Genomic DNA, 22,528 nt, shown 5'->3' with positions numbered 1-22,528 from the left:
TTCTACTGTTTCGTGCTATTAAATATTTAATTCAAGATTAAAATATTGCCTGTGATATTTTGAGAGAAGTTTGTCTAGTTTTCTAGTGGTATGCTAAGTTATCAAATATTTTGTAGAGAAGGTTCTGTATACTGGAAGCACACCCATTAAATGCCTCAGTTTAGCCACTCTATAATAATTTCTTGTTTCTCATAGGGCCCCATGATTAGTGAAGGGTGTTTTTGTATTGAATCTGGTTTTTTGCTATGCTATCCAAACAGGAAGTGTAAACATTCATCAGTGAATCGAGACTTAAGGATGTAGTTTCCGTAGGAAATCCTATAACTGTGCCAAATCATTCTGCCTGGAGAGAAATATGCCATGCAGGTTGTACTGTTGATCTTCTGGCCTTGTGTATGACCACCTTGCATTGTATTCTTTCAGAGGCTTAATTTTCAATATTATGTTTCTTGGCAATTTGGAGCCCAGAGAGAGATCTCTGTGGAACCCGTAGCTGAGATCTGTGCACTTCAGTTTTATCTTTTAGGAGCAACTCAAGTGAATTTTCCCCCCTACAGCAGGGTTCCTTAGTTCCATAAAGATTTCCTACCCAAGCAGCTGTAATTATTCAGAGATGTACATGAATGCAAATTCTTTCCTGTCATTCTGGAATGCAGTGTTGATGCTCAGAAGGGCTTGCTGGCAGTATGTATTAAACAATTTGGGGGGAGTGAAAATTCATTTTCGGCAAATCTTACACAGTTGTTATGCTTCACTTCCTAAGGTTAATCTCTGTGGAGCTTGTCCAGTAATATCATGAATAGGAAGCACTGAAATATTTGAAGTAGAATACTCATTTGTTTTACTTACGGATTCAGTGTTACACAAATCATAGCTTGTTAAAATAACTATAGAATCTATGAGTAATTGTTTGTATGGAAGTGAACACATAATGCAGTGATATGAAAGTCCCACAGGAGCTTATGTATACAGAAAGACCATGGTGTGTGGGAGTGCTGAGAACAAGGAGGCAGTGGTAATTGGTTGGATAGAAGGGATACATTTTCCCAAAAGGACAGCATTCAGTTGTAATTAGTCATTCTATTGGAAACCTTGTTATGCAGAATGGTCCTTGTTACATTTTATTGAATTGAATTTTTTGGGGTCCATATTGCTGCTTGCCCATAATAATGTTTCAAAGTTATACATGCTGTAGATTCTACATCAGGGTCTAAATACACTGTTTTCAGTCAACACAATCATGTTGTGCTAGTTGTCAGATTCAAAGAGGCATAAGAAATATTATTTTTTTATTTTTTTACTTTCTTTAATATAGCTGTGATGAAGACAGACAGACACCTGGGGTTACTCAGCCTGGAGAAGAGAAGGCTCTGGGGAGATTTTAGAACAACTTTCCAGTACCTAAAGAGGGCTTGCAAGAGAGCTGGAGAGGGACTTTTCACAAAGTTATGAGGTCGTAAGACAAGAGGCATTTGCTTCAAACTGGGAGTATGTTTAGATTAGGTATTAAGAATAAATTCTTTACTGTGGGGTGCTGAGACACTGAAACATGTTGCTCAGAGAAGTTTGGATGCCCCATTTCTGAAAATGTTCAGGACCAGATTGCATTGGGCTTTGAGCAGCCTGGTCTAATGGAAGGTGTTGCTGCCCAAAGCAGCAGGGTTAGAACTATGTGATCATTCAGGTCCCTTCCAACCCAAACCATTTTGTTATTCTGCATATTTCTGCCTGCAGAGGTTTGGCTCTCTAGTGCACATTTTCAATCCATGGTTCCCAAGCGTCAAATGAGTTCCACAGGGGTGCTGTAGAACTGCCTTGTCTCACAAGCAGCTCTATTTTTAATATGGTGAGGTGTTTTTTTCCACTACCACACTATGCACACCCCCTAGTTGTTCCTGAAGGGTTACACAGTATAGACCTGGTGGTGCTGGTGGACAAGGTGAACATGAGTCAGCAGCGTGCTCTTGCAGGGAAGAAGGCCAAGCCCATGCTGGGCTGCATTGGCAGGCATGTAGCCAGCAGCTCTGGGGAAGTGATTCTTCCCCTCTGGTGCTTCTGAGACTACATCTCACATACTGTGTCTGGATTTGGCCTCTCCACTTTGAGAGAGACGATGACATACTGAAGTGAGTGTGGCAGAAGGACACCAGGATGGGCAGGGGGCTGGAGCTTGTCACCTGTGTTTGGCCAGTCTGGATAGGAGCCAGCTCAGGAGAGGAGATGATCTCATTGTGGTCCTATCTATCTAGTGGGAGACTGTGTGTAAAGAAGATGGGAGCCAGATTCTTTTCCGAAGAAAGAGAAAGGATGAGAGGCAATGGCTGTCAGCATCTGCAGCTGTAAAAAGTACTTTGGATACTGGGAGAACTGTTTACACAGCAAGGATGGTCAAACACTACCGAAAGGGGTTGTGGAATATCTGTCCTTGGAGGGACTTGAAACTGAGACAAATGGGATCATTGGCAGCCTTCTCTTGCTGTTTCTTCAGTGACTGGGAGGCTGGAGCAGATCTCCCTGGAGTGCCCTGCCTAGTCAAGTCAGTTTATGATCCCATTCTGTAGCTCTAATAAACATCAACAGCTCATGACTTAAAAAACAAAATAAAATCACATCCTTTAAAAATGAAAGGAATATCATGTGTAAACAACTTTTGTACTTCCAGGGAAATCAGCCTTATCATCAAAGGTTTCAAATGGAAAAGAAAAATACATGTATGCAGTCTCAGTATGACTTCATCAATATCAAACATTTTCTAGTGTAATTCTTGTGAAGGCTATATTGCTGTTGCAACACTACATTAATTCATATTAATATAATTTCATATTGTGTTCTCTGAATCACTGAGAGCAACTTCTGCAGTTTAGTACCCAGGGATGATCAAAAGTTTATAGAGACAGAACAGAGCAAAGGCATAGTTTTGCTGTATCATAAAATTAATTGTGTACATTGTAACCAAAGATTGTCTTGAAATTAACAGTGAATAAATTGCTTGCTCTGCTTTTAAGGGACTGTAGCTTTTTTTTTTTTCACACAGAAAATATTAGCATTATTGATGAATTTAATCTGCAGAAAATGTTTTAACTGTGAACACACTTCTTAAACTGTGTCAGATATCTGCTTAGTTTGGTGTGCTTTTACAGTGAGTGGTGCAGAACTGTCTTGTCGCATGGCCTGCAGCGACACTGAGAGGGTTGAAGGAGCTAAATATTCACAGTGCAACCCAGATTACCTTTGTGACTGCACTTACATCTAGTTGAAGTTGATTCAAGCAATAAACTTTTTTCTTTCTTGTTTATTGTGAGAGTTGAACTTGGTAGTGTCACTGTTTGCCAGCTGGAAGCAATACACTTTAGGAATTAACCTCAAGATATTCCATGAAAGGAGACCAAATCCTATTAAACAGTACATCTATGCTTCTCTTAGCTTAAGGTGCAAGGCTTTACTGGGGCTTGTAGATAAAGAGTGTTGTGAGTAATTCAGTTTCTACAATCATAGTTGCATCAAAGCAGTAAGCACCTTCTAACGAACATTATTTAGAAAACAAAGCTTTGGGGATTTCCCCCTTTAGATAGGCAGAAGATGTTAAAAGTTAAAATCTGTCCAAAAGTTGCAGTTTCACGGATCTTCAAGGACCAACATGGTTGAAAAAAGAAATTTTGGTGAAGCTTTACTTGATGCTGGTAGACACCAATTATGTTGGTACTGCAACAATGGTAAAATCAGTCTGTGGTTACTGGCACACAGCAAGAGTAATATTTTACATAAATCACAGATGGCTGAGCTAGAATGTTCCTACAGGGCAATTTACTTCATGAAGGATTAGTGAATTCTAGTTTTAGTTGCTCTAAAATTAATCTAGCAGCTAAGCAGTTGCACTTAGAAGTTCAACTCTGTTCTAGATAGTACTTGGTAGGATTAATTCTTAAGATATGTCACTTACCAGTAGTATGCTGGGCACCAGAATAATTTAAGAGCTTCTTTAAGTGCTTCTTTGTCTGTTATAGTGTTAACTCATGAGAACAAGGGAAGAGGTCAAGTTACTTTGGTATCCAAAACCAAATTTAAGTGTGTGGCTGGTAGTCTTAACACTTGCAGTCTGTATAATATTAGAAATTGTTTGTAGGGAGTAGGGAGTTTGTAATAAGCCAGTGACAGGGTTATTTATTTGGGTCTATATCAACAGCATTGGAGATGTCAGAACTCCAAGATTTATTATTGTCATCATTATTATTTTTAGTCTAGCTTTCAGCAGTGGTTGAGGGGAAGAGGGAGAGAGGTTGGCCTCAGAGCCTACTAAAATGCTCTGCAGTGTGTTGGTGCAGTGGTCTGCAGAGGCAGTGCTGGCAGGGAGCTTTCAGCTGGTTCATGTCAGAGGTGTTGTCTGGAGCTTGGTCCTGCATTCCCAGCAGAAAGCCTGGTGCTTCTCCTTTCCCCCAAATGGCAGCAGAGCTGTGATAGCAGTGGGAAGCCTGGGCAACCATACTAAAGCTTAATATTTTCATTACAAAAATACACAGGCGTGTTTTAGAGAGTGATGCACTAGTGAAAGCAGCTAGCATGGTTGCCTGTTGCTTCATCTGTTGTCACATGCTTGTTTATAGCTTCAGGGCTTAAAATAAATGTTGTCTTATACCCCTGATCAGTGTTGTCACCTTCCTGCCAGGATGACTTGTTCAAGGATGGAGTGGAGCTGTCAGCCTGGCTGATACCTCAGCAGCTCTGTCGTGCACTCCGTGCTCCGGCACTTTTGCCCAGAGGTTATAGGATGGTTGCATGAATGGTTGCTGTGCTGTTTCTTGTCCCTTACTTGGTATCACTCCAGGAACCTTTAAAGTGAAGGTGGCCTTAGAAGGCCACTTTAAAAAGGCCTCATTTCCAGCAAGAACAGAGAGTTGGACTCAATGATCCTTGGTGGGCACCTTCCAGCAAATGATATTCTGTGATTCTAACATATATGTATATTCATGTTAGAATAAATGTTGCATTGCATAAATCAGTGCATAGCTACACTGGTTTTTAATGTAAGAGAGAGAAGAGTTGATGCATGATCAAATCCCTGTGCTCTGTATCATAGTACATCATTTGTGAGTGTGAAAGCTGTACTGCAGTCCCTCCTTAGCTTAGGTGCAAGAGACTTCCCATGGGAGTGCTCTGCTTCTTAGCTTTGCCTGCCTTGGACAGCCAGGGTTTTTAAATTGTACTGCAGTTTCTTGTTAGAAAACAGCAGCTATGTGTTAGGAGAAAGGCATTGCATTTCCCCTTGTTGAATCCTCCTGTTTTCCCTTTTTCCCAGCCTTGTCCTCTTCTGAAACCCGTGGATGTTCAGTGCATCTCTCCTGCTGACTCACTGCCTCTCTTGCCTGGCTCTGCAGGCTTGTGAGGCGCTTGGAGGCTGCTCAGGCCCCTCGTCAGGAGGGCTGTATACTATTACAAAATCCCATTTGCCATTAGGTTATGCTTGGAGTAAATCAGCGTGTTACTTTAGCCTTTCACCTCGGAATGTATACATGCCCGAGAGGAGGAGGAGGAGGAGAAGGAGGGGGGCAGCGAAACCCCGGATAGGTCAAAACTAAATTCATTTGGTGACTTCATCTGTCTCTAGTTGGATCTCATCCCTGCTGAAACTTCCAACCCTGCCCGCAGCGTTTTCTGGACTTAAAAGGCGGAAATGGCAGGAGCCGGGAGCAGCCGGGTGCCAGAGCTGCTGCCGGGCTGCAGCGGGGCTGCTGCGCTCTGCCTCTGACACCGTGCCTCGGTGCCCTGCGATCCCAGAGCTCAGCGCTGCTGCCTGATCTCAATCAGGGCTTCTGCTTGTCCTTAGCCCTTCCTAACCACGGGCCGGTGTTCCCTGGTGTAGAGGCAGGTGGCTGCTTAGGTGGGTGGCTGTGTCCGCCGTGTTTTGCCTGGAACTCACGTGGGGCCAGTGGATTTGGGGACAAGCTCTCCTCCACTGCTGTCTTCATTTCCCCCTAAGTCTGCATTTGCTGAAGAAATCTCCTCTCTGAAAGTGAAACTATTCATCCATCAACTCTTCAGAGCAAAATAATAAGAGGTTCCCCTGTTATTTTTACTTAGTACTTAGGCTAGGAATGGAGGTTTGCTTGCATGGGCTGCCTCTCAAGGCATCCTTTCTTCAGCGGTCAGATTCACATCTTCAGTGATGTTACCTTGCTTTATGGCATGTTTTTAATCTCTTGGAAATCCTTTAGCAATGTCTGCATGTTTGCTTGGTAATCTGTTATTATCCATAAGGGTAAAAAAAAGGAGAAAAATGAGAAAAAGGAGAATTGAAATTCCTGCTAGTGTCTGGATGAATTGAGACTTTGTTTAATAGAAGATTAAATGTTGGTTTACTTATCGGCTTTCTAGTGGTTTTCTAGTTACAAAATTGTCATAGACATCTTCGGTTTTCTAAAATGTAGGTGTTTTTCTAACTGACTTGAGTTTATTGTATAAGTCTGAGAATTACTTTCCTTTGAATCAACTTCTTTTTCCCCCCTTCACAATCCCCTTGTTGTGAAAGGTAGACTAGTTGCCAGCGTCTGTTGTGAAAATTTGACAGGCTGAATATCTTACTTCAGGGCATCAGAGCAGCGATTCAAGCTTAAGATCTTAGAGTTGAAAGCCTTGGCAGGGGGAGGGTAATAACTGTAAGTAAAGACAGCGAAGTTTTTTAGCATTGCAGCCTTGCCATGGTTAGGTTTCTCTCATTCAGCCTACTTCAAAGATTTCTTGTTTATCATTAATAAAATGCCTTCTTAATTTGTAGACACATTCTTTTTATACTGAAATTTTTGTGTCCTTACACCATGCTAAATAGTGCCTGTCTGTTCAGCAGAAAACATTACTATTGCTTTGTTCAACTGCTCTAAGGTGTGGTTTGAGAGTGCTGTGCACTGCTGTGGTTCATTTCTAACCAGAGTGAATTACCTGTGTGGAAATGGAGTGGCCAGAGGCTCTAAATTGCTTCCATTTTGTGTAAGCTATTGATGTCTGCCTTTCTTGAACCTCTGTCCCTTGTCAAGAATGTGTTGTTTTGTTTTTTTTTTAATTAACATTTGTTTCCTCATAGAGATTGATGAGGAACCTTTCAGAGCATGCAAATACTTTCAGCCATAATGAAGATATGTAGTTGGGTGTTACTGTTGCATTGTACTTGTGATGGCAAAGGTGAAGCCTGAAAAAAAAGGAATTTTGTTACTCTAGAGACATGACGTTGCTGTTTCATTGCCACAGTTTCAGTGGCAGCAGGAGTGAGAATGTAGCTGGAGAAATAAAGTCTTATGATATGGAAATACAACTGGCAGATTCAAGTGAATGCAAATATGGCTGGCAGATGCGAGTCAGTGAATGTGGTTTGTCCTTCTCAGGCAGACCTTTAGGTGCCCTGAAATCTTCAAAGAACTAAATAATTGTCCTGGAATTTGAAACTGTTATTTTAATTTTTGTGAGCTACCTCAGTTTAATAACTGGTTAGTGAATAAATTCCTAACTATTTCTAAAAGCTATGCAGTATACAGTGTAATGCATTGCTAGTTATTAGGCCATATCAGAGGGTTTGGCTCAAGTTGTGCGCATTATTGGAATACTTCTGGTTGTGTTTTTCACATTTGAGGAAACTAAATATCTGAAAAAGAATCAGTATTTTTCTGCCTCTCAGATAATTTTTTTGGGGGGGGTGGTAAGTTTTGAAAGCCATATGTGGCACAAACCAGAATTACCAGGAGCCTTTATTAAAGGTACTCAGATTTGAGTCTAAAGCAGTACTTTAGGCTCATCATAAACATTTAAGTAGGTCAGAACATCCCAGCATTGGCAGGAAGCCTCTAATTTAAAAGGAAAAAAATTCCCTAATCCAATCAGAGTGCATCTCTATTACTTTAATTCCACTTGCATTTAAACAGGGAATTTCAATGAAAACAATAGAAAATACACAGCTGGCTGTGTTCAATGATAATCCAGCAATATTCAAGCCATAAAATGTACATGGATTTCTTCAGTTTCATCTAGATTCTGTGGAGTACTTCACAAATCATTTTAGGTCAAGTCAGATCCATGTGGTAAATGTAAAATGGCATTCAGAAGTGAGTGAGCTATACAGAAAATAAAAATATTTTTAACATTTCAGGGCTATTTAGTAATATAGGAACAGTATAAAAGATATTTGATGTTCAGCATTTAAATACATTATTTTCTTACAGTATTATTATCACAGGATTTTTTTTTTCCCATGGCAGTGCCTCATTGTGATTAATCTTGTCTCTGATTCAGTTTCTGGCTAGATAGAGCCTTTGTGTTGCTTGCTGCAAATATTACTGCAGTTGCAGCACTCTGATGCCACGGTATTTGCTGCAGAAGTACAGCATAAGTCAAAAGAGGAGAGTAAGAACAGTGTTGTCAGCACTGCACAGGAGTTTTTTGTGTTGATTTTCTGTCTGCAGGACTCCTTTCTGTAAAGACAACCTTGAGCACAACTGGTCTCTAATGACTGTGACCACAGCTGTGTGCAGGGAGTGTTAAAGAAACAGGCAATGTCCAGCTGCAAATCAGTTGTCATTTCAGGATGGTATAAAAGAATGAGTTTTCCTTGTACAGGGAGTTATCCACTGTGTCTGGCAGGTTTCTTCCTTCAGGGATTTCTTTGTTTTTGCAGTAGCTTTCATCTAGAAAGCCTTTTTTTACCAGCAGCTGCAGCAGTCTCATTCAGCTTCATCTTAGCCTTTCTGCTGCTATTTCCTGCTTTAGTAGTTTTTGGTGTGAGATCTTTTGATTATTGGCAGTATCTTATCAGGTGCCAGGTTCCAGAAGATTCCTCTGTACTGTCACACAGACTTTCCGCTGCATTTTAAAACTTAGTGTCTGTTTGTCTCTTTGTACTACTATTTAATACATATATGTCTGTACTAAATGGGAGGCACTGGGCAGAAACTGGAACACAGGAGGTTCCACCTGAACACAAGGAAGAAATCCTTTACTGTAAGGGTGAGTGAGCACTGAAACAGGTTCCCCAAAGAAGTTGTAGACTCTCCTTCTCTGGAGATAATCAAAAGCCATCTGGACACAATACTGAGTAATGTGCTCTAGGTGGCCCTGCTTGGGCAGGGAGGTTGGACTGCTGTGGTCCCTTCCAACCTTGCCTATTCTGTGAAAATGTGAAGGCCTTGCAGGTTCAGAGGTGATGGCAAGTGTGGTGAGGTTTTACACTACAAATAGATTCACTGCTGTAATCCTTCCAGCCTTGTCATTATTACTGGTTTGTTGTGATACAGCTTCTGCTGTCAACAACTGTTAGTTTATCCCTGGGGAAAAAAAGTAAATATGCCTCTTGCAAAACTGTCCTTAAGAACAGCTGGATAATACCTTGTAACAGCTGCAGTTATCTGTAGCAAGAGTAGTGGAAAGAATCCAGTATCTCAGAGTTCAATGCTGTATATAATGCCTTAAAAAATTAATAGACTTTTGAATATAATGTTTACCAACAGGCATGCTGAACCAGTATATCTCTAACTGGGGAAACTGCTTTAGCATGTACATGATTTTCTACACCTGCCTAATCCTCCGAACTCATGTCTGTGGTGTGTAGCTGTGCATGTGTAAAGTGTTTTTCTGAAATGGCCTAGACTAATATTGAAGAGTTTCCTCAGGCTTGAAGTAAAACAAGGGAGAATCCCCTGTGCTTAGGCAGTTCCATAACAGCCAGAGGTTTTTAATGTCCCCCTGTGCCTCCTGAAGTGGGAGGTATGATGTGCTATCTTCAGTCTGCTTTCAGTTGCTATAGAATCACAAGGCACCTCTATGGAATTCTGAAGATACCAGGTAGATACTGGGCTTGTGTAAGCCTCATTGCAATCTTATGATTCAGAGCCTTCAGTGTAAACAAGTGAAAGCCTAACAAGCTGAAAATGTAAATAATGTTATTGGAAAGAAGTAGTGTATTACAACATAAAATCAAGTTGTTAGCTACTCGGCTGTTCAGAGTATGACCTGTGTGTTTGCACCTGTCCAGCTGTTCTCTTGCATCAGCTTACATGTTTATTAATGTGTTTTGAAGATTGATCACAGTTTTCAAAGTACTTCAGCACTTTGGGAACTCAGTCCTGCAGAAAACCCTGGCCCAGCTGTAGATGTTGAGGACAGAGGTTCTTGACTGTTGCTGAGCATGGTAGCTGCACTACCTACACCTGCTTGTTCTTTTTTTTTTTTTTTTTTTTTTTGCCTTTTTTGTTTTGTTTAAGATCTCTCTGTGTGGCAAACAGGATATGTGTGTATCTGAGCACCAAATTAGAACATGCTTACTGTAAAGGAAACTTTTTCCAGCTGAGTTTATTTAGAACATAGCCAGTAGGAGATCGGGAAAAAAGAGATGCAAAGACAGGGTGAACTTTTTTAATAGAAGCAGCTGTGGAATATTCACATATATGTCACAAAAACACTTAAGAATGAATTGCAGTGGCATGTTATCGGGTTTTTTCACAGAAATTCTGATTCATTTTGCCTTTGCTTACAATAGTACTCATTCACGCTTGTGCATACTTGTGTACAAATCTGAAGCTATTGTCTCTAATAGCTTGAACTCGTCTCTAATAAATAGTCTGAACTTTTGTTTGACCCTTAGACCATAATAATTAATTCACAGATGCAGCATAAATTGTATTACAGGTATCCTTTGGGGTCGCATTGTAAAACTCAAGGTTATTCATTTACTCACAGTTTCCTGCAGTAGAATTCCCCACCCCATGCGATGCAGCAGAGGAAGTTGTTTGCTTCCCTGTGGGTTGCAGAAGGATGGGTATTTCTCTTTGCAGTTCTTTGTGGAAAAAGGTGATGCAGGAAGTTCTGCTTCCTTTCTCTGTGTGTGTGTTTTCTTGATCTTTTTAGCAAAGGAACTTTCCCTTTTCACTGGTGGTAGATGATGGTTTTTCTGAGCTCTACCTGGCCTCAGAGGCCAATTAAAATGTTCTTGAAGTAGTGGCAATTACAGATCAGAGTAGCTTTGTTTCAAATATTCTCATCTAAATGGCTTTAGTTGCTATAGAATTCAGTGGACTCCTCTATATTGAACTGCCAATTTGTTATTAAGCTCACTATTAATTCTAAGTGAATATTAAATTCATTATTAAGCTGTTATTTCAAAGGATCTTACATACAATATTTAACATGTTAGTTTAATGGTGATAGTGGTACTACTACCTTTCTGTTAGTTTTTTATCTACATAAAAAAGCTAAAAATAATAAAACCCATGTGTTTCAAACTTCAGATGCCATTAGTATCAAAGGGGTTGTTTGCCTGCTCAGTGCCTTCCATCCTGATGTTGAAGCTAAGCTTTTATGGTTAGCCATTATGGTACAGTTTTAAGAGTAAAAGGGCACTCCCTGTTTGTAAAACTTTGTTCCTAGCGCTTGATTCAGTCCAAGCACTTAGTGCATGCCAAGAAAGCGACCTTTCCTAATTCTTACAGTGAATACAGGGCTGTGTTCACACAACTGGCTGTGCTGCATGTGAGCCTGCGGGAAGAACGGAGCAGACTGAGCACAGGCTGATTCCTTCCATGCTCCAGATCTGCCTGTACAGAGTGGATAGGGAGGCAGCCTGGTTCTGAATGAATTTTTGCCAGTGGTTGCCTGACTATCGGAGCATGAATTTTTTGGCTCTATTTTCTCTCACTTTTTATCTTTAATTCCTCATAAAGCAAATTTGAGGATCTTATGTCTTGCATTGTAATGGGAACAACTTGAACAACCTTCTGTTTGTGAGATTTGTTTCCTAGAAAGTGTTACGAACTTCTTAATCTTGTGTTTAAATGTATTATCTGTGTTATGTACTTATACACTTACATGTTACCAAGTCAAGTTTTGTGCTGATAGGTTTTTGCCATTTCCCATTTTACCTAGGTTGCCCCACCAAGTTAGTACATGTAACTATGGGTGGAGTTAATCTGCAGTCTTTGTGTTCCCTGTAAATTTGTCCATCAAGCTTCAAAAGGTTAAATCACTGCAAATTCTCAATGGAAATAGTTCATGAAGACCTCAGATCCTACACAGGAGATCCTGCTCTCTTGCACTGACTGGGAAAGTTGAGCTCCAAAGCTGAGATGGCAGGAGTGGGGCCAAAGCTAGACAGAAAAGTGTTAGCTACAGATTGCCACAAGAGACAAAGGTGTGCAGTCCCCAACAAACCAAGAATAATTGTTCAGCTTTGACTCTTTGGTCATTTCTGAGACACTTCATACTTGGATTGCTTTGAGTGGACTTTCTGAAGTCCATTACTCATGGGAACATCACTTACTCTCTCCATGAACTTGATTCTGCTCTTTGAAACTGCTGATGAGATAAATTTGAGCATACTCATGTTTTCTCTTTGCAACATCTTGCAACAGAAAGATGTGATTAGGGTAGGATAACAGGGAGCAAAGTTCAGTAGGATGTGTTTCTGGTCTGTGTACCTGGGAAGATGATAAAAGCTACTATGAATTGCCAGCTTCCAGGGAGGGACCTTTGCTAACTAGAAGAATTTATATAAGATGATGTAGATGTGAAAACTTCAAGCACAAAGTGCCATTTACCAAGGTCTCAGTGAAATGTTATCTGAACACTGTTTGAAACTGTCTGTTCAAGAAGAACTGCTGGCATGACCAGTCAGTGAAAGTCTGACTTGATATAAGAGACTCACATTGATTTGTTTAATCTAGACTATCTGGGCATTGGGACAGACACTGAGTGCTGTCTCTAAAGCATTAGGAAATCCACTCTGGGGAAGAAAAAGCAATTAGGAATGGAGGATAATGTTGGCAGAAGAACAAATGGATTTAAGCTGAGAGGAAATGTTCCTAATGTTTGAGAAGAATCAGGTTCCACGGCAGTTTTCCAACCACACAGCTGAGGGGGCAAATCTCGGTTGCTTTCAGGATAGACTTTGGTGTACTGAAACAGAGATTATTTGATATTCACTCTGTGATTGTTAGGAACTCAGTTAATGATCTAAAAGGGCCCTGTCCCAGTAAGAAATCAGTAATAGAACAGCTACTTCATCATTTAGAAGTTATCTAAAATTAAGTGTTGGTTTAGGGAGCCTGATCATCCTGCAGTGGCAAAAAACTGGCAGATGTCAGATCACTGTATTGGTGCAGCACAAAGTGACAAAATCTTGGGTCCCTGATCCTGTCTGTGTATCTTTAGGTCTGATTCTGGGGTTTTTTCCTACCTTATTGGCATGAAGCAGAGTACCATAGGTTTGTATGTTCTTTGAGTTCACAGTTACAGCCAGAGAAATATGTTCAAATGTTCCAAGAGAACATTGAGGAGGTTACATATCATCAAAGAATAAAAATTACCTCTCCTTTCTCAAAAAATAAAGAGAGGGTTTTGAGTTTTCTTCCCCTCTTTTGAACAGGAGGTATATATTCATTGTATTTAGAAATCAATTACCAAAATATAAAAAAATATTTTTGTCTCTCTTTTTTTTCCTAGTTGGGGAATGGCGGTCAACGTGTACTCTACCTCTATAACCCAGGAGACTATGAGCAGACATGACATCATTGCATGGGTTAATGATATATTAGCTTTAAACTACACAAAAGTTGAACAACTCTGTTCAGGTAAGAAAGCACAGTATGCTCTATAAATGTTTATTTAAAAACCACTTTAAAAGTCTGATTTGTTGAAAATAGATAACTTTTAACTTTGACATAAACCAGTTACTCTGAAAAAAGAGACTAATGTATGTGCACAGGAAGCATTTTTGAGTTTGTGTTAATCATGGGAAGATAAGGTACCTTGGGAAAGCATAACAAAGACAGAGGTGAATGGGACAAATGTAGCAGGAGATACATAGAAGTAATAAAAAGGTTGGCTAAGGAAGCAAAGAATACAGTGATAAGTTTCAGTGTTTTAAAGCCACTGGGGTGGTATCTTTTCAAATAGAGAGTGGACATAACTGAGAAAGACACAAATAGAGAACCAACACCCCAGATGAACAAAATTCTCCAGCTCCTTTTCCTTCCTGAGGTTTCTCAAATCCCTGCTGATACTTGCAGGAAAAAAGCACAAGAAAAAGCTGAAGAAAAAACATGGATTTGAGGAAATGAGGCTTTAGCTGCTCTGAGGGCTTTAGAACTTTGTCAAAGTCTGCCTGTTTTGCTTTAAATCTGAGTTACTGTTGTAAGTACATTTGGTAATGAGCCCTGAAGAAAGGGTAATAGTTTTAATAATTCAGACATTTTAGTTAATCACAGTTACAACTAGAAGATAGGTGTTAAACAACAGGGTCTGTAACTAGATGATGGCTAAAAATTACACAGAAAAAGGCTGGTGGTTTACTGTGAATATATATTCCCCTAAGGAATGATTTCTTCCTGCTTTCCACCTCTGATTTTTAAATATGAAGATGTTCTGTGGAGGAGGAGTTTGTTTGTAGTGGAGGAGATCTAACTTAGATTGCTACTTCCAGACAACTAACATAGTGGGAATATTTTATGAAGGTATAATCTTATCTTATGATGACAGGGCTCAAAGCACATGAAAGAGGAATCACATGACCAGATTTGAGCTATTTCTTGGTCCAGATGAAATTAATAAATGGCATCCTATATTAATATATTTGATTTTACCTATCATTCTGGGTAAATTTTCTCTCTCAGAGATGTTCCCTGAAAGATACAAGTAATCCTTTCAGGCAGATCGTCTCATAGCCTATTCTTCAAAATTTAGAAATTTTTCCGCTGCAGAAGTAGAATACCATACTTACAGCCTTTCACAACAACCATAAAAATGATGTTGAAAAAGTGCAGGATAAAATCAATGGAAGCAACTGATATAAACTGAGCAACTGAGGACATAGACCGTGGGAAATATTTTTTTTTCAACTGTTATTAAACTTGAAGTGTTATCTCTAGCTGTTGTTATATTTACATGTCAAGAAGTTAGCCTAAGTATTTTATTTCAGTGTATATATAAAGACAGAATTCACACAGGGAGTAGCTATAGATAGATGCAAATAGATACATGCATGCACATACTGAAGGAGATAGAAATATAGAAGGAAATGGATGTTTGCATCCAAAAATACCCCAAGTTTGCTATTGTTTGAAACAGGAAGCATAGTAGGCAAGTTATTGACTTGTTCCTATGTAGCTATTTAAATGCTCATAAATAGTTGAAAGGAAGCTTTTGAAGTGAGTTCTCAATCAAGTTAAATGTGTGTGGGCTTACACAAAAAAACCACCCAACCAAAAAAACCAACATGTAAAAAACTTCACCAAAACCCTTTCTGGAAATAGGGGAGAAGTGATCTAAGAAAATATTGACTAAGCAGAATAAAATGAGTTAAAGTTATGCAAGAAGATCAGATAGAGAGACTTAGCTGGGCGGGGCAAGGAGGGGAAAAGCATGGGAACTGTCACAAATCCACTGTCCCATTTCATTGCACAGCTTCTTATACAACTTTTTCTGTAACCTATTGAAAGGATTTTGGGGCACACCTCAAGGGAAGACCTGAAAAAGGGTCATCTCATTGCAGCTCTTACTCCATTCTGTATAAAATTAAATATTTTCTTCCTTTAGAATTTCCTGGATTGTATTGATTATTCTTGCTACCTGATGCTTCTACATTCTCGTCTTTATGGGTGAAGGCTGTTAATTTGAATTTCCCCGTTTGGTTTGGTGGTCAAACTTGGTGCTTACACATTCTTGTTTTTACATTCATGTGCTTTATAATCCAGAAGGGGCTTTAGTAGCTCCTTATCTAAAGAAGTATTCTAGTGCAGTATTTCCTGTGTTCTGGAGGACTTTACTCTCTGAACTGATGAACCTAAACACTGATAGATTTTTGCAGACACTGGAGCACAATAATCTTAGTCTTAATAGGTTCTTCCCATTTGAGACTAGACAGTCCATTTCTCATGTGCAGAGCATCCATGTGTAGGGGTTGAAGACAGATGGATAAGCAGGTGTGGAAATCTTTCTGCATTTAATATAGTTTATTTACTCTGTAAACTCAAAAAAATTATTAAATGAGCATATATTTTATTTAGTCTATTTCTAGCATAACTTTCAGGAGAGGTACTAAGGGAACAGTAGTACAAATGGTGAACCAACTAGCAGACAGAGTGCAAGCAAGCAGGGTATGGATGCAGTTTGAGAATGGTCAGTCTAACTCATTCATTCTGGCATTCCTTGGCTGATGTCCCTTGAACCATTAGCAGCTTTCATGCAGACTATTGCTTGTTTCCATAAAATATGAGCATTTCTCCAGGACTTTAAAGGGAAGGAATATGTAGGAAACTCTTTACAGCAATGAAGCATTTCACAGTATTAACAGGGATCTGCAGAGCTGCTGTAACTGAATTTTTATAATCTACTGTAAAATTGTGTGGACATTTTCTTCTTTTTTAGAAAAAAGCATTAACTTTAGTCACGCTGTTTTATGACTATTCAGTTCTTGTTCATTTTTGTTAATAAGGAGCAATCAAAATGCCAGAAAAAGCTAAATGTGGGGTCAAAAAATGTGGGAGAGGGAAAGCAGGGGAGGATGTTATATCTGAATTAAAAGCTCAAAGGAGTTACTTTTAGGAAGTAGGAGCAACCTAGATATGGCATATTGCTTGTGTTCAGCACCTGGCTGCGAGACCTCATGGGTCCCCACATTTTGCAGCCAACCTAGCAATAATTTATGACATTCAGAGCTTAAACAAGAAGGAATAATGTGGCATTCTGACTTTACTAAAGGCTTTATTCAGAACATATCTGAAGCTTAATGTGACAGTAGTTACAATGACAGAAAAAGCAATCCGACCTCCTTTTCCTTATTGCTGTGATATAATACACATACTGTAGCATTACCAGCCTGTGTCTCAATTTCTGCTTAGAGGAATAGAGCTGCTAGGATGAGGAGTGGCAAAGGAAGAGCTTGGCTTAGTCATAAAGTATTTGTATTCTTTGGAAGTCTTAGATGTGGCTTTTGTCTCTGCTAAGTAGGCCGAGCAAAGTGCAGTGTCCCCTGAGCTTTCTGAATGCCTGCTGTGGTAGAGAGGTGCCAAGAAAGCCAGATTATGGATGGGTGCAGTCTTGGAGAGTCTTAATTCAGTCTGCAGCTCCTCTGGTAATTTAGTTTTCACAACTGAGCAGGGAAAATCTCTCCAAGCATCTCAACAATTCTTTTGGCTTCAGACATTGTCATATTGTCAGTTTTTGTACTCTGGGATTGATTTCCTACAACATTGTTTTACCTGAACATGAAATTTATAAACCATAGTTTTAATAGAAGGCATAGTGCATTCCCTTTAGATTGGCTTTAGAGAGAGCATTTAATTTGATACGTCAATGAAATATAATCGAGAACAATAGAGAGGATATAATGTCGTAGGATCCCATGTGCAAAGCCCATAGGTTTTGGGAACAGGAGTTTCATATGAAGTATGACATCAGCTGTTTCTTAGGAGTCATGCAATTTTTTTAAGGAATACACAGTGGTTTCTTAGAAAAAAATCTGACTAAGCAGCTTATAACTGAATTTTCTTTAGCAAGGCTGTTTTTCTTCTCTAAGGAGTACTAAGTGTATGTGTTACAGGGCTTTTCATGACTGTTAGAGTGTTACATGAGAGTATATTCAAAATAAGAGTCAGGCAGGAGATTATAGGAGGCTTGCATATGAATTAAAAAGAAACACCACAATGTCTACAAGCTATATAATGTCAAGGAAATGGTAAATGGATAGAAAGGAAAATGTGGCCTGGAGCAAGGTATAATTTTTAACTTAGCTAGACTTCTGTGATTCTATGAGATTAAGGAGATACAGACTCTCCCCACTTTGTGTATTTGAAAATACTCAGTAGAATTGTAAACTTGCAAATTGTCAGGACCCCAGTGCACACAGGCCTTCTGTCTTTGAGGATTTGTGTACTAGGATCAAGAATTGAATGCAGGGTTGTTTTTTCCCTTGCTTTTAATAAATAGCCTTATTATAAAGAAAGTCTGTGGTTTGGCATTTTCAAATTTTAGACTGTGATGCTTTCTCTACAGATGCCCTGGGTGTTGCCAGGGGGAATGTCTCATGCGGTGACTTCTGTCCTGTATGTCCGTCGGAGTTCCTGCTGTGGAAATATGCAGTCCCTTTGTATATATGTTTTGTTGGCACTCTGGTGTCAGAGGAGAGCAGGCAGTGTGACCCAGGGCAGATGTCATCCCTTCTTTGACTTTGTGTCACCCCTCTGGCTCGGCATTTGGAGAAAAACTTTGCCGCAGCCTCTGTGGGCTCTTGTCCCTTGGGGCTGGTGCTGTGCAAGGATGGGGATGGTTGATGGCTGGTGGAGGGTGTCCATGGTGCTGTGCTTCCAGGGACACTCCCTCTCCCTTTCCCTCTCCCTTTCCCTCTCCCTCTCCCTCTCCCTCTCCCTCTCCCTCTCCCTCTCCCTCTCCCTCTCCCTCTCCCTCTCCCTCTCCCTCTCCCTCTCCCTCTCCCTCTCCCTCTCCCTCTCCCTCTCCCTCTCCCTCTCCCTCTCCCTCTCCCTCTCCCTCTCCCTCTCCTCCCATCCCCAGCTGAGGGGGCTGGAGAAGGAGGGTGTTGGCCAGAGTCAGTTGTGTAAATATACACACAAACATGGTTTACTCTGCAGGTTAGCTGTGTAGGATTTGTGTTTCCGTGTCTCAGAAGGTGTTTTTTGCTCACTGCCTGTGACTTCCTACATGCTTATTACTAAAATGTGCCTTACAGGACTCTGTTGGAGTATTTGGTGCCAGCATTTCTCTACAGCCTGGTACACCTGAGAAGCCAAAGCATGTTTCCACCTTGGTAGTTTTGGTTTTTTCCCAGTTGGCAGCCTTGCAGAGGTTGGGTATCTAGCACAACTTGGGAACGGGATTAAAACATGGTTTGATCCCATTTGCACTCTGTAACTGAGGCATGTTTCAAGGAACTGGCATGTTGTCCTGAGGTCATGCAACATAGAGCATACTCAGTGTCAATGACTCTCTGATGTCTTCCACATGATATTTAGGATTAGAGGGATACAATGAATGTTAATGATTGGATTTAAATAATTTCCAAAACTTTCTGAGGAAGCTTGCCAAGCAGTATCATGAGATTGCCAGCCAATAATTTATTTTTTTAAATGTCACTCATTAAGAATTCAGGAGGAATAGAACTTGAACAAGGTTTTTACTTTTAAAAAGTAATTATTTAATTACTCATAGCACTCACTTGCAGTTAGTTGCTTGATTTCCCTCTGGTTTAAAGAGCTTGTTAGATTTTATGTGGTACTTTCTTTAGGCATGATGAGTTATGCAGCTATTTTAAGTTAAATGGGAACTGTGTTTTCTGAAATTGTTCTGATCTTCCTGTTTAAAAATGAATGAATTCCAAAATAAATTATTACCAAAAATTTGAGTATTAAAAACTCTGCTGTGTATAATTTATGAGCAGCTTAATGATTTACATATTTAAGAAAAAGAGAATACAAGTTAACATAGGGGAAACCTCCCTCCAATATCCATTATTTAAAATTATCACTAGATATTCTGGATTACATCACACACATGCCCTATCTGTGTGGAAGAGGACTTTTGGAAGCAGATGTTATTTAGGTACACATGATCTCAGGGGCTGTTGGTAAGACTGGTAGGAGATACGTAGTTCTTTTAGGCTATTTCCTGTGGTGGCAGCACTGCTTTTTCGAGCTTCCATCTGTGTGCAGGCACTCACCCTGTCCTTTTTGAGTCAGCTGTGCTCATGTAACTGTGAGCAGGAGGGCAGGACTGCACTCTAATCTACATCACTTTCACATCTGCTTGACTTCACACAGCATCATAAAAGCTCGCTTCTCTACAACTGGGTAGGTGGTAAATTGATGTGTTCTTGATCATTCACTGGAAAATGGGCTGAAACTTCTTAAATTGTGGTGAAGGTGGCGGGACAGGGAGGAAGGGCGGGGGGGGGAGGGTGTGTTAACTGGAGAAATAAAATTATGTTGACCACATACTAGATTATATAGGTGTTGCTGGAAATGCAAATAGGAATTTGAAGACTGTGGTCTCTCCAGTGGAGTGCTCAAGATAGTGTTCTATTTCTTAAACCTGTGGCTGTATGCAACTCAACATTATGCTCACAGACATGGAGTCATAGAATGATTTCTGTTGGAAAAAACTGTAAAGATCAAGTCCAACTGCCACATCCACCACTAAACCATGTCACCAAGAGCCACATCTACATGACTTTTAAATACCTCCAAGGGATGGTGAGTCCATCACTTCCCTGGGCAGCCTGTTCCAATGTTTGACAACCCTCTCTGGGAAGAAATTTTTTCTTATACCAAATCTAAACCTACCCTGCCACAACTTGAGGCTGTTTCCTTTCATTTTGTTGCTTGGGAGAAGAGATTGACCCCACCTGGCTACAGCCTCCTTTGAGGTAGTTGTAGACAGTGAGAAGGTTCCCCCACAAGCCTCATTTTCTCCAGGCTAAATAACCCCAGCTCCAGCAGCTGCTCCTCTTAAGAGTTGTTCTCCAGACCCCCCAGCTTCATTGCCCAGTTTTTAAAAACAACCTTTGAATTGCATAACAGAACACCCGTATTTGAAATCCAAATGAAAATGTATACTCTGATACCTGAGTTGAACAGCTACTGCTGCATGCTTGCCTGAACATCACTGCCGAGGAAGCAATTCTAGAAATCCTAAGGTAACAGACCAGCCCTAAGTGCTCCTGTACTGTAGACAATGATTGCTGGCATTTGTGGGATTTTCTCTCCCTTTCTTACCAAAACTATTAAGTCACACATGCTTCTTGCAAGTCACTGCTTTTTTTTGATCATTGCTGTCATCCCAGCAACAGAAATACCGGGTGTGTGCAGCTTTCCATCGGTGTAAGCAACCCTGTGAACTGAAGTACTGATGACTAAATCATACACAAATCACCCTGTATTTTCCAAATGCATGATCAGGTGGTTACAGCTTTGGAGAGAATGAATAACTTGAAGGAGTTTATATCTAATATGAGTGGATATGTGGTTTTGTATTATCTAAATATTTCATTAAAGCAGAAAAACTAATTTTGTTACAGAAAAAGGTGCAGTCAGACTTTTCCCCAAATGGAATGTTTCAAAAACTGAGTATATGAAAATCAAACTGAGGCCTGGTTAAAAGGTTTAAACTTGATTTCTTTGCAGTTTTAGAACAAAGCTAATACTAAACATTTATACCAAATTTCTAGTGTAGAACTTAGCTCTGTTTGCTGTGGTTTGGGTATCAGAATTAAAAGAAATCAGCCCCACCCCTTCCCCAGCAAGGCCCTGTCTTTTCATGGGCCCTTTGTTTTCCATGTTGGCCGGTGTGGTTTTATATGGTTTTCTGGGATCTTGCTCCCACACACTGCAGGGATTTAGGGAGGAGCAGTGAGGAACACTCTTTTGACATTAGATTTGAAGGATTGACCTAATTTGTGTAGGGCACACACATATTGGCTTATATTTATACCTGCTTATATTCACAGTGTTTCTACTAAATATTTTATTAGTATAATAAGTTCTAACTACAGTATATTAAAAGCAGTTAGTTTGAAAATAAAGTTTTCCTTTTAATTTATAAATATATAAACATCAATGCTAAAGAAAAAACAGCATCTAATCTTGGTTTCAGATCTCTAATCTGAAATCCAGGAAGTTTACTGAGTGGTAAAAACTGGTTGCAAACAGGATTCTCTTGTCTTCATTGTTACCTCTTTTAATTTCCTTTTGATTTAAATAGTGAGGAACAGAAGTATTTTTGATAATAAAGAAAATACTTCTTTGCATTTGTGGATTCATCAGCCTCCAGATGGTGAAGGAGAGGAGACAAACAGAAAATCTCTAATGATGCAGAGAACATATGCTTCAGAGCAAGCTAAGTCAGCATGGACAGTCTGGGGAAAGAAACATAGGGTCAGGGAAGAAGACATACAGGACAAGAACTAAAATTAGTTCAGCATTGCTTACTGTAAGAGACTAGTGAAAAATTGTCTACAACTCTGAAAATGCTGTAAGATACTCGATTTTTATAAATTTGGTAGTAATTTTTTGCTTTACCACTGCTTTACTCTTTGGCAAAATTCTTGATTTTTAATAGTTTTAAATAACCACCTTTTCAATTCTGAGTTTGTTCGCTTGTGTCTGAATTCTGCCCTGGCATCTCTTCCCCTCCTCTGACAGCTGCTTGCCCAGCCTGGTGGATGCAATGCCCTCCCTCCACTTACTGCCTGCTCTGCCCCAAGCCTGGGATGCCCAGGAAACACCTGCAAAGCCCTGGTGCTGCTGGGCTCCTTCTGCTCACTAATGGGGCTAAAAATAGCAACTGCTAGGGGTGATTTCAGCACAGCCACATTTGCAGGCTCATTTCAGAGTCTGGCCTGTGAATATTTTCTATAACTAATGGATGCATCAATTTTCTAGATCAAAACACAAAAGGATTTTTAGCTAGCGATTTTAAATTGCTTGTTAGTTAATAAAGGATTAGGGGTTTTTAACATTGATCCCTCTTCTGCAGTGCCACCAGCTGTACTTTTCAT

General features: G+C 40.0%; 1 protein-coding gene across 4 annotated transcripts in view; it reads left to right on the top strand.

Moving 5' to 3' along the window:
• MAPRE2 (microtubule associated protein RP/EB family member 2) overlaps positions 1-22,528 on the top strand; it is a 98,662-nt gene that overhangs the window by 47,156 nt on the left and 28,978 nt on the right. For 3 of the 4 annotated variants that reach the window (XM_021536580.3, XM_021536579.3, XM_021536578.3), the window contains one exon: positions 13,468-13,595. The exons of the other annotated variant lie outside the window; for it this stretch is intronic. In XM_021536580.3, coding sequence (XP_021392255.1) covers positions 13,475-13,595 — 121 coding nt within the window. In that variant the 5' untranslated portion in view covers positions 13,468-13,474. The remainder of the gene's footprint in view (positions 1-13,467; positions 13,596-22,528) is intronic. 4 annotated transcript variants of the gene reach the window in all.

The sequence above is a fragment of the Lonchura striata genome, chromosome 1 (assembly GCF_046129695.1).
Source record: "Lonchura striata isolate bLonStr1 chromosome 1, bLonStr1.mat, whole genome shotgun sequence".
Taxonomy (NCBI): domain Eukaryota; kingdom Metazoa; phylum Chordata; class Aves; order Passeriformes; family Estrildidae; genus Lonchura; species Lonchura striata.
Note: the sequence above shows the minus strand (reverse complement) of the source record. Positions and strands in the feature narration are given on the sequence as shown.